The sequence below is a fragment of the Otolemur garnettii genome, unplaced genomic scaffold, assembly GCF_000181295.1.
Source record: "Otolemur garnettii isolate 467f Iridium unplaced genomic scaffold, OtoGar3 scaffold00111, whole genome shotgun sequence".
In the NCBI taxonomy this organism is placed as follows: Eukaryota; Metazoa; Chordata; class Mammalia; order Primates; family Galagidae; genus Otolemur; species Otolemur garnettii.
The window spans coordinates 99,773-112,988 of NW_003852506.1; the positions used below are offsets into that span (position 1 = coordinate 99,773).

At 41.0% G+C, this 13,216-nt stretch overlaps 1 protein-coding gene across 1 annotated transcript; it reads left to right on the forward strand.

Moving 5' to 3' along the window:
• The first annotated feature begins 10,884 nt into the window (after positions 1–10,884).
• On the forward strand, positions 10,885–11,750 carry LOC100940432 (glucosamine-6-phosphate isomerase 1-like). Its single transcript, XM_012809680.1, is given in 2 exon segments — positions 10,885–10,996; positions 10,999–11,750. Coding segments are annotated over 2 exon segments (864 nt in total).
• The last annotated feature ends 1,466 nt before the right edge of the window (positions 11,751–13,216 follow it).

The window sequence follows — 13,216 nt, forward strand, 5'->3', positions numbered from 1 at the left end:
CTAAGGCAGCTCATTGCTCTCGGCAAAGAATATAGACTTCTTAATACAGGTTGTAGGCCCCTTGCCTTGGCCACTGTGTTCTAGCCACATTGAGCATTTTCCATTGAGTCTTCTGCTTCAAAATGCTTTCTCTTACCTACGTCCTTGCTCTTCTGACTGCCTGAGATGTTCTCCCTCTTCTGTTCTTCCTGGCCAACTCCTCTGATTATGTGGAAGCTCAGACACCATCACGCCTAATGGAAATCTTTCTTACACCTCTAAATCTGGATGAGGAGCCCCTCTTTTGAGTATCCAATCATCCTATTTTTCCCCTGTTACACTATACTGTGGAAAGTTACTGTTTGTTAGTCTATGATTTACTACATGGTGAGCTCTGTGATGCTTGAGATTTCTGTGAGAGCAGCCCCGGGGGAAATGGCCCACATGGAGAAGATGCTTACTAGGGTACATTGGAGGAAGGAAGGAAGGAACCAAATTCCACAGGGTAGGCCAGGCCAGGCAGGCTGGCAGTTCAGGCAGGTTTCCAAGCTGCAGTCTTGAGCAGAACAGCTTCTTTTTGGGGGAAACTTTAGTCTTTTTTCTTAAGGGCTTCAAAGGCATGTGAAATGTACATGGGAAGTTGGTTTGTGATAACAGTGGCATTTTAAATCATTGGAGAAACAATGGATTATTGAACAAATTATGTTTATACAATTGACTATTATTTGGTAAAATTAAAAAAAATCAACCTAAGATGTAAGAAGTTAAAAAATTAAACAATAAACTTATATCTGTCTTTTTTTCATATGTGGCTCTTGTAGAGCCCTGTGTGGGCCATATCCTTTCTTGTTTTACTCCAGAAAATGAATAAATTGGAAAATAGTTAATATCCTAAAACAAAGTATGTTTGTGAGGGACCCTTTTATGTCCCTGGCAGAGCACTCTATGACTGGTCACCAAGTGTTGATGAGTTGTTTGCTTGGGTATCTAAGTGGTCTGAATGGTTCCTGTTGGAGTGGAGGATATCGTTATTGATGATCTCCCCCACCATAGTCATATTATGGATTAACATTGTTTTGGCTTTCTCTGCTTCAGGGCTGTCCATATTCATCCTTCGCAGGCCTTTGGCAAAGCAGGGCATCAAATGGACATGTCCAAGTCATGCATTGTAAAGACAGCTGGTTACATGTCAACTCTCATTAGAACAGAAGAAGAAAATGGAAGATAACTTTCTAAACTTTGCCCTGTCTTGGTATTCAAATGCCAAAAGAATGTTGGTTTACTCAATACAAGAGCAGATGGCCTTGGACACTTTGTACCAGGAGGATCCATGTAGGCATGGTGAACTTACCTGTGTGCCGTTCAATGTGTGTTTGTTGCTGTTTTTGTTTTTAGTCTGTATCAACTATGTTGCCTTATAATATTTTTCACTTAATAAAAAAGCAAAGCTCACTTTGGATACTAAGTCCTAAATTCACATATGTAAAATACAGGGATATCGTCATGAAAGATTTTTGGATAGATCTGAGTGTATACAATAGATAAAATGATGTGTGAGTATTCACACCAAAGATGCTACTTAGCATGAACAAGATTCAGTGTAGTTCCTTTAAAGAGACTTTTCCTAATTTAGATATAATATGATGTGAATTTTTAAACAACTTTAAGAGCAGAATCTATAATGAAGTTAGATACTGTATGTTTTACAATTTAAATATCCCAAGTCCCTTAAATTCAGTTTGGTTCATGGTAAGTGCAAATGAGACTCTCTAACTGTTTTCCTTCACTCTCTCCCTTTATCTTGTATTTTACCAAATTATAGTTTTAGATACACCAACTCCTGCCCTCAGCACACACTTGCTGCTGTCTTATGGTCAGGGATGCCTAGAAGCTGAAGAGAGAACTGAAAAGAGCTTTGGCTATAGTTAAAAGTACAAATAGAGCTGCAGAATTTATGCAATGTTTCTGGCTAATTAAAGCAAAATTCACAGGACAGAACAGCAAATGTGAGCTATAAGAATGTGCCCAATGGGATAGAACTCATCATTTGAAGCAATTCTGTTTGTCTACATTAACTTTATTAGTTGAACAGAAAATCAGAAAATCTGAAAATCTGTGGTTAATTTCTCAGGTTCAATTAATGTATTAAGGAAATATCAGTATCGTAGCTGTTGTGTGGCTTGTTTTTTTTAAAGATATATATATGTATATATATAGGCATGAATTTGAGAAAGGTGCGAAAAGATTTTGCATGATTTTGTGTCTTGTATCTGCCTCGAAATGACCATATTTAAATCCAAATGGGAGGCTTGAGTTTAGGGCTTGTCCTAGACTCAGTTTATATCCTGTTCCACCTGCTTACTGGCTGCAGCGGCCTAGCAATAGCTTGGGCTGTTCCTACAGTCACAAAGTCAGTGTACTTCTGCTGCCACTACTCAAGGTCAACCTGCTCTCCCTGCAGTATGGACTGGCCAGAAGGGACCACTGCACTTATAACATGGAGAAGTTAAACTGTAGGTGGCCGACCTTGCCCAGTGGGGAGTGGTGGATAGGAGATACTGTTGTGAGATGCAGTGATCCATATGACCTCCCTGAAGACACATGAGACCAAGTGACCAGCCGGGCTGTTACAAAGCCTTGGCCTGCTCAGTAACCCTTGCATTTGGTTCCTGTCTCTCCTGCCTCATTGCTCTTTCTCTCACACCTCTGCTTTCTTGGGGTTGCACTTTTCAGTGAAGTGTTAGCGTTGAAACATATGCCTCAGGCTCTCCTATCTCAGGAACCTGAGCTAAAAGACTGAGAACCAGCACTGGCCCTAGAAAGCAAACCCCTTATGGGCTTGGGTAATGGTAAATGGATGGTGACAATCCTGGGTGTCCTGTAGCATCACAATTACTAAAACATTTATCTGCCATTAATTAGGACAAGGAAGAGGTGGAAGGCATTGTGTTGAGTTATCCAGACACTGGGGCACTTGATTCATTTTGGGGCAATAACAACCATAAGGACTGTGATGTGAGGTAATAATTTTGAAGGCACTGAAAGCACTGCAAAAAGGAAATGCCAGGTACAGGCCAGCTAATTGCTGTCTTGAGGCTCTGTCCCAAAGCCAGAGTATTTCTGTGGTAGCTTTAAAGGAGGTTCTCATCTCTGAAAACCACAGGGTAGAAGATTCTAACACTCTAGATGTGATTATACAGGTAGCAGGAATGTAAAAGAGGCTAGTATAGACTTAACAGCCCCTTAGCGTCCAACTAAAGTCCCTGATGGGGAAAGAGTGGGGCCCCAAGTCCTAGGGTAATGACATTTGCCTGGCCAAGACCAAGAAGGTTGTATCTCCAAATTCCCTGGTTGGAAGAAGCTGCTCTCAATAACTTGAGGAGAATCTTCCACTTCCCTGGTGATTATTACTTTATGATCTCACTTGGAGACACTCTGCAGGTTGACCGTTTTTTGTCTCTAGATCTGTCTCCATCATTCCTCATCATTTCCTGGCTAATAACTAGAATGAGGTGTGAGTGTGTCTTCAGTAAGGAGGTGTAATCCCTGATCCAAGAGAAACTAATCTACATGTCAAAGGATTTACAGGGAACTGGCAACCATATACCTGCATGTAGGGGTGGATTTTGAGGGTCACAGTCATCTGGGGCCGGCCTGTTAGAGTGGCTCCTTGACTTTGGACTCTACAATTGATATAGTAGACATGGTAGGGTACATTTGGCATTATTTTAAGGGAGAAGTTAAAACTCAAGGAGTTATGAATGTTAGAATGAATTTACTAGATAAAACTTGAGAACCTCTCATCTGACTATGTTTCTTGAAAAAGACTGGAAGACACTTCCTCTATGAAGGTGATAGGAAGGCACAAGATAAGTTCTATGCCCTGGAACTGAAGTCCTGTACATCAATGGGAATAGTGAGATTCCAGAATTAAAAAACTAGCTCTTAACCACCAGGAGTGAGGTAGCCATAATGATCATAATCAAAAGCACTGCAGAATAGCAGTGGGAGTGCTATAACCTTCAGAGATGTATAGCAATGACTAGTTGATCATGATGCTCTCAGATCCAAGACAGATGGACAGTTGACTAGGGTATTATCAAGATTGTATAATAATATACTAATAGAGATTGCTGGAGAACAGAAGGTTAACATCAGTCATTACAATGGAAGATTGTGGCTTCTCATTCAGTTTTCAAATGTAAGTTGGTTTATAGATCCAGAATTCATATGAGGTCTGGCAATTAAGTTTGCAAACTCATCCTAGCAAAAGTGCTGCATACCTCATTGCTGAATATCCCTATGATCACCTTCAAAGTCCTCCCCTGGACCATCTTGTGACCATAGTGATATTCAGCAATGAAGTATGAAGCACTTTTTCTAGGGTGAATTTGCAAACTTAATTGTTAGATCTTGGATGATGACAGCTCTGATGGCCAGTCTGGAAAAAGAGTTCCAAGATAGCTTTGAAGGATAGACCAGGTACTAGAGTCAATGCATAGCTTCCTAAGGGGAATACTTTTAAGGTGAGCATTCAGCAATGAGTAGGTAGCACTTTGTCTAGGAAGAGTTATCAAACGCAATTGTCCAACCTTGTAGATTGAAGGTGAGGCTGAGAAGCTCTTGAAGAAGAGCCCTACTGTTTTTCACAAGTATTCACGGACATTTGTTCTTCTAATCCTCCCTTTTAATGGATCTGTGGCCATTTCCCCAAGTAACTAGCACTTGTGATTGAGGAATATCTAGACTTTTTGAGGACTACTGTACACAGGGTCTGAGCTGACATCGAACCCTAGGGACCTGAAATACCTTAGATTGTCCCCCTTTTCCAGTTAGATTGGCAGCTTTAGAAAGCCAGTGATGAATGAAGTTTTACCTCAAGTCCATTTCACAAAGGGTTTATGATGTCCATTGGGTCCAAAAAACCTACTTTATGATTATTTTTTTAGGTCCCCAAATATAATTGTATAGAAGAAATTTAGTGGTTGGTGGAACTCCTGGTAGGTTTCTTGCCTTGTGGTGTAAGGGACATTATGATAGGAAGAGCCAAATAAAATTGGCTTACATTATCCAAGAAAGTAATCAGAAATAATATGGCTTTCCAGGAGGAATTTCAGACACTATTGCCATCATCAAAAACATGAAGGAGGGATATCTCCATAATGTCTCCCTATGTCCCTATAAAACCAAGTAAATTATGGCTATTTGGTGATGGTTCCCTTAAAGCTGTTGTGCTATATTTACTAATGAAGATCAACACATATTCTTGAACTTTGTGCATGATTACTAATCTGGCAAATGCTTTCGTCTCAGAAATTTATAGGAGACTCCTTAGTGGTTGACCTTTATTTGGCAAGGGAAGCAGTACACATTCACTGTTTCTGTGTCTGTGGGACCTTGGTCATGTTGACATTCACAGAACCTTGCTCTGGTCCACCTATAAATGACACCATGCTGTTTGGACTTGTTGATTAGGGAGTGACAAGTATTATAAAATTGCCGCGGGAAATTTTAACCCAGGGGTTCTTTGGGCATGTCTGGAGACATTTGTGGTCATCATAATTGGGGGACTGTGAGCAACTGGCACCTAGTGGACCGAGTCCCCACTCAACAAAGAATTATCTGTCCAAATGCCAAGAGTGTCAAGATAGGGAAACACTGTTCCGGAGCAGTAGTCCTCAACCTTTTTGAGTACCAGGGACTAGTTTAATGAAAGACAGTTTTTCCATGAACCAGGGGTGGGGGAGATGGTTTGGGATGATTCAAGCATATTGAGTCTTTGCCTCAGATCATGCAGGCTCAACTGCATGTGAGCATGCAACCTATTTCCCTCACACGCAGTTTATAGGGAATGTGGGTAGAGGGAGAAGGAGAAGACAGCTCCCAGGTCTCTTAGTCTTTGGGTGACTGGGAGACACAGGAAAGGAATATAGTATTAGGTGCCATCTTTGAAAAGATCACAAGTTTTGTTTTGGATATTTTGTGATGTAAAGATGTGGGGCACATAAGAAAAGTGTCCAAGTGTTCTTGTACCTGGAGAAAAGGAGAGAGTTCTGCTGAAGATGAGGACTTGGGAGTCCTCATGTGATGGGATTGTTAGGAGCCATGGAATGAGTGTGATCATTCAAGCAAAGAAGCTAAATGCTTCATGAGTATTATTATGTTTCATCCTCAGACCCACTGTGAAAGGGAATATTATTTACATTTATAGATGAGGAAACTGAAGCTCAGAGAGTTTATCTAACTCAGGTTGATATAGCTGATAAATGATAGAACTGATCAATCTAATCCAGGCATTTCTGCCTCTAAGGCTCACTCCACCATCTCATAATTTACCTTTTTTCATAATTTCATGGGATTTGACTTCCAAATACCTCTGGATGCCAATTTACCAAAATTATTAGTGCATTTGCAGTTTGATCCAGGTATCCTACTTAGGCAGGAATTGATTGATGGTCAGAACTGAACATATACAAAATAACACATGAACTGTGCTATTCATTACAATCCTGTTCAAAATAGCAAAAGACTAGACACAGCCAGAGAGGAAAGTGTAAACAAATTATGGTGCCATACAATTGAATATGATGCTTCTGTAAAAAAGATTAAGGAATCTCTTAGTGAAGGATTCAGAGAAAGTCTTTGGGGTACTTTGTTAAGTTAAACAAAAATAGCAACAAAACTCAAGGTGTCAAACACTGTGTGTAGCATGCTGTCTTCTGGGTAAAAAAGTGAGAATAAGAATGTAGTTAATATTTGTATTTTCTTGCATCTGTGAAAAGAAGCTTATAATCCCACTCCTGGGTACTCACTCAAAGAAGAAAAAGTCATTTTATTAAAATGACACCTGCACTCAAATGTTTATTGCAGCACAATTCATAGTTGCAAAAATGTTGACTTCACCCAAGTATCCTTCAATTCATGAGTAGATTCACAAAATGTGGTATATGTACACTGGAATACTACTCAGCCATGAAGAAGGATTGCTGCCTTTTCCTAACAATTTGGATGGAACTGGAGACCATTATCCTGAGTGAAGTATCTAAAGACCAGAAAACCAAATACCACATGCCCTCAATATTAAAATATTTATTTATTTATTTTTTGTTTTGCAGTATTTGGCCGGGGCTGGGTTTGAACCCGTTACCTCTGACATATGGGGCTGGCACCCTACTCCTTTGAGCCACAGGCACTGCCCTATTAAGATAGTTGTTAAACTAGTTACTTATAAGAGTGGTGAATTATGGAGTGGAAGGGCACAGATGGAAGCAATCTTCTAGTGGACATGTTTTAGATTAGAACTATGTGAATACAGTAGCTATTGAAAACACTTAAAACATTTAAAATGGGGTATATTTACACATTAGCATCTACATTTGAATTATGCATTAGTCTACATTTGAAATTCACTTCTACCCCTGGAAAGATGTATTAATATTTAGATTATGGATCTATAATATTCCTGTACCTAGCCCTTAGCCATCAAGCAATTGATTGATCAATATACTCTTCCATCATAACTATTTATCTATGCGTCAGGTGCTGGGCTAGTCACATAGGAAATAACTGAGAAAACAAATATAGTTCCAGCCTTAAGTTTATATATAAAGGACAGAGATTAGTCAGATTACCCCACAAATACAACAACGTGTCAACCATGCTGCAAAAAAGTATTTAAGAAAGGACCAAAGGACCAAAATATTCCAAGCTTGGGTAGGGAGAGTATGGAAAGACTTTCCTGAGGAAATGGCTTCCAAACTTCTGAAAGTCAGGAGGTAATTGGCAAAGAGAGGAAGGAAAGGCAGAGGGAACAGTATTTGCAAGAGAGCAAATCCTTTTCCCTCTGAAGCAAGAGAGTGCACAGTATTTGAAGAACCCAAAGAAAGTGGGTATTCATGCTGTGTAGGGGGCTGAGGAGATATGGCAGGTGCGTTGTAGAGGAAGGGGTGCAGATGTGTGGAATCTCATGTGGAGGATAATGGTTTTTGTAAGGAAAGATGAACTGGAAAGCACTGGGGAGGTTTAGACAGCAGGGGGGGCAACGTGATCCCACCTGTGTTTTACCAAGGCCATGGAGGGTCTTTGGAGGATAGGTATGTCAAGCAAGGGTTGATCAGGAGATCAGTTGGGTGACAATTGCTACAGAGTAGGCAAGAGATAACCTTTGTTTGGACTGGGGGAAGCTAGGGTTAGAAGAAGTAGATGGACTCAAGAGAGACTACATGTTGGGTGGTATAGGGGTGCTGAGGCGAAGCTGTCTAGCATGTGTAGGTGTCTGGTGGGTACAGTAGAAGAGATGAGGCTGCCATTTCCTGAAAGAAAACACTTGGGCAGGTGTTTGTTGAGGACCATTTGGGTCTGAGGATTCTTGTGCTTCCTGGCAGTTGTCTGTTTTCCTCTGGTTCCCTGTCAAGGCTTAGCTGTTAATCCTCCTTCATGTTTCGTATTTCAAGTGTGTTTTTGAAAGGCTGCCCTTTGATTATTGTTCTCATCCCTAGTTCCCTATTTACACAGACATTTTTCCTTTATTTTCTTTCTGCCTTCCACAGAATGTTCTTAGTAACTTGAGACTACGCTGGGGAACGCAGCCATTGTATTCTCAGTCCTGCTGTGTGGCAACACTCAGCTGAGGTTTTCACAGGTCCTGGGTTTAGAAGCACTGGGTTTTTTTTTGACTTCTCAACTTTTTTTTTTTTATTAAATGATAGCTGTGTACATTAATGCAATCATGGGGTACAATGTGGTGTTTTCATATACAATTTGAAATATTTTCATCAGACTGGTTAACATAGCCTTTATGTCATTTTCTTAGTTATTGTGTTAAGACATTTATACTCTACTCTTAGAAAGATTCACTGGTGGGAATGCAAACTAATACGTTCCTTTTGGAAAGATGTCTGGAGAACACTTAGAGACCTAAAAATAGACCTGCCATTTGATCCTGCAATTCCTTTATTAGGTATATATCCAGAAGACCAAAAACCACATTACAACAAAAATATTTGTATCAGAATGTTTATTGCAGCCCAATTCATAATTGCTAAGACATGGAAGAAGCCCAAGTGCCCATCGATCCACGAATGGATCAATAAACTGTGGTATATGTAGACCATGGAATACTGTGCAGCCATAAAGAAAGATGGAGACTTTACGTCCTTCATGTTTACATGGATGGAGCTGAAAAATGTTCTTCTTAGCAAAGTATCACAAGAATGGAAGAAAAAGTGTCCAATGTACACAGCTCTATTATGAGACTTCTCAACTTTTTAAACATAACATTGATGCTATGTCTCGTATCTCTGGAAGGAGGATAGGGATCACTAGAATTTCCTAAGGAGAACACTTTTCTGTATAATGAGGAGGGAGATTCCTTTGTGCAGGAAAACTGGCATGAAAATTTATTAGTTAAAAAAATCGCTGTTTGAAAAAATAAAATAGATAAACCTTTGGCCAGACTAACTAAAAATAAAAAAGTAAAGTCTCTAGTAACCTCAATCAGAAATGATAAAGGGGAAAAACAACTGATGCCACAGAGATACAAGAGATCATCTCTGAATATTACCAGAAACTCTATGCTCTGAAATTGAAAAATGTGAAGGAAATGAATCAATATTTGGAATCACACCCTCTCCCTAGACTTAGCCAGGAAGAAATAGAGCTCCTGAACAGGCCAATTTCAAGCACTGAGATCAAAGAAACAATAAAAAATCTTCCAACAAAATAATGCCCTGGTCTGGATGGCTTCATGCCAGAATTCTATCAAACCTTCAAGGAAGAGCTTATTCTCATACTCCAGAAATTATTCCAAAAAATTCAGGAGGGAGGAATCTTCCCCAACACCTTCTATAAAGCAAACATCCCTGATACCAAAACCAGGAAAAGACCCAACTAAAAAGGAGAATTTCAGACCAATTTCACTAATGAATATAGATGCAAAAATTCTCAACAAAATACTAGCCAATATATTATAGCTTATCATCAAAAAAATCATACATCATGATCAAGTAGGTTTCATCCCAGGGTTGCAAGGCTGGTTTAATATACGCAAGTCTATAAACATTATTCACTGTACCAACAGAAGTAAAACCAAAGACTATATGATCTTCTCAATAGATGCAGAAAAAGCATTCAATAAAATCCAGCATCCTTTTCTAATTAGAACACTGAAGAGTATAGGCATACGTGACACATTTCTGAAACTGATCAAAGCTATCTATGACAAACCCACAGCTAATATTTTACTGGATGGAGTAAAACTGAAAGCTTTTCCACTTAGAGCTGGAACCAGACAAGGTTGTCCTCTGTCACCATTACTATTCAACATAGTGCTGGAAGTTCAGGTGTCCTCAAACTACAGCCTGCAGGCCACATGCAGCCCGCCTAGGACATTTATCTGGCCTGTGGGGGTTTTTGCTGCCGCTGCCTGTCCTGCTTAGCAGCTGACTTGTCCTGGGACCTGCAGTCCAGGCCTCCAACAGTCTGAGGGACAGTGAACTGGCCCCCTGTTTAAAAAGTTTGAGGACCCCTGCTAGCCAATACAATTAGGCAAGACAAGGAAATAAAGGGCATCCAAATGGGAGCAGATGACATGATCTTACACTTAGAGAACCCCAAAGATTCAACCACAAAACTCCTGGAAGTCATCAAAAATACAGTAATGTCTCAGGATATAAAGTCAATGTCCACTAGTCAGTTGCCTTTGTATACGCCAATAACAGCCAAGATGAGAGGCTAATTAAGGACACAACTCCCTTCACCATAGCTTCAAAGAAAATGAAATACCTAGCAATATACCTAACAAAGGAGGTGAAGGGCCTCTATAAAGAAAATTATGAAATCCTAAGAAAGGGGGGCCAGGCTGCCAGCTCTGTAGGTGCGGCAGCTGCGGGAGGCATCCGCGACAAGATGAAGCTCATCATCTTGGACCACTATTCTCAGGCCAGTGAGTGGGTGGCCAAATACATCAGGAACCGCATCATCCAGTTTAACCCAGGGCCAGACAAGTACTTCACCCTGGGGTCCCCCCTGGGAGCACCCCACTTGGCTGCTATAAGAAACTGATTGAGTACTATAAGGATAGCCATCTGTCTTTTACGTGTGTGAAGACCTTCAACATGAATGAGTATGTGGGCCCTCCTCAAGATCACCCAGAGAGTTACCACTCCTTCATGTGGAACAACTTCTTTAAGCACATTGACATCCACCTAGAAAACACCCACATTCTGGATGGGAATGCAGCTGACCTACAGGCTGAATGTGATGCCTTTGAAGAGAAGATCAAGGCTGCAGGTGGGATCAAGCTATTTGTTGGAGGGATTGCCCTATTGGACACAGCCTTCAATGAGCCAGGCTCTAGCCTGGTGTCCAGGACCCATGTGAAGACACTGGCCATGAACACCATCCTGGCTAATGCCAGATTCTTCTATGGAGAGCTGGCCAAGGTGCCCACAATGGCCCTGACAGTGGGTGTGGGCACTGTCATGCATGCTAGAGAGGTGATAATCCTCATCACAGGTGCTCACAAGGCGTTTGCTCTGTACAAGGCCATCGAGGAGGGAGTGAACCACATGTGGAGTGTGTCTGCCTACCAGCAGCATCCCTGCACTGTGTTTGTGTGTGATGAAGATGCCACCTTGGAGCTGAAAGTGAAGACTGTCAAGTATTTCAAAGGTTTAATGCTTGTTCATAACAAGTTGGTGGACTCCCTATACAGTATCAAAGGGAAAGAAATTGAGAAGAGTCAGTCTTCTAAGAAACCATACAGCAATTAGCCTGTGCTGGGACCTAGGATCAAGTACCTCGTGGGGACAGTGGAGTCTTTCTGGAAGTTGTCTTTAGGAGAACAGAATTGTATTTCTTTAATCTAATATGGTTACTTCAGATAAGTGGATGAAACTCTTGTTCTTGACTTTGAGGATAGGAGCCTAATCATGAAGTTTAGCTATAGGGTGAATGATTATTTGTAACTTACTCAGAAACATTTTTTTCAAAAATATGCCCCATCATTTTAATATCTGCCAAACCCAGGTTAGGAGTTTTTAACTTTTTGTTCTGCCTTAGTCACTATTCATATGTACAATACACTCCTGTCAGAAACTCCTATCCTTACGTGCACTGATTCTCATATGAGGAGGGTAGGGGTGGGGATTAGGGTTTGAAGAGTCTTGGGAGCCCCTCTTACACAAGCCTGCCCCTACTTCAGAATCACTGTTCCAGATTAAGGTACAGACTCCTAGTATCCAAAGTAAGTGCAAGGAGGCAGTCCCTCTGGTCAGTACAGGTGCCATGGAAGACAACTATTCCTTCCCCAGTTGTCTTCTGCTCTCACTGCTGGCCCTTCCATAAACTGGGAGGACTCTCTGGGGAAAGGATTTGGGTGGGTGGGACCAAAGAAGTGGCTTTTACTGATAAACTCAGAGCTTCAAGGGGCCCAGCCATGTTAAACTTCTCTCCCTCAGGGACCCTCCTGCACCAAGAGCCAGAAGCCCTTTTCTCACCAGAACACTGTGTTTTTGTCAGAGGTCTCACTGTGGCTCCTCTCCTACATACTCATTAGTAAGTAGGAGGCCCGCTGGGGCAGCAGACACTGCCACAACTTCAGTGTTATGTTCAGCCAGAGTAATGTAAGTTTAGTAGCAACGCAAGTGTCCTGCTATCCTGCTTCCATGAGAGTTGAGTGCCAAAACAACATACCAAATGCTTCTAATATTTCCCAACTTAAAAGATTGAGCTCTTCTAAGTCTCTCTAGTTCATGTGGTGTGGCCTCATATTCAGGAACTACAGCCCTTTTGCCCAGTTCTTTACTCCTTGCTCCCAAGATGGTCTATTCTTCGGCCTTCTTTTACTCTTAAGCCTTTGTGGAGTGGATGCTGTTGCCTCCTTCCTGTTTTGGTGCCTGTTTGAAGCTGCTGCTGCCTCTACTTCTGGGAAAGATCTTTCAGAGCCTGGCTTAGGCCTCTCTTAAAGTCCTGTGTTTGGTACCAGTGTTTCGTCTTTAGCTTTTGTAATTGTGCTGTCAATCTGTTTTAAGCTAATAGATCAATGGAGTTGTTTATGATGTGATATTTTCTATTAAATTCAATATTTTCAAATAGAAACTTGTGATTTGTGGAAAAAGAAAAAGAAATCCTAATAAAGGAAATAGCAGAGGATATTAACAAATGGAAGAACATACCATGCTCATGGCTGGGAAGAATCAACATTGTCAAAATGTCTATACTTCCCAAAGCAATCTAC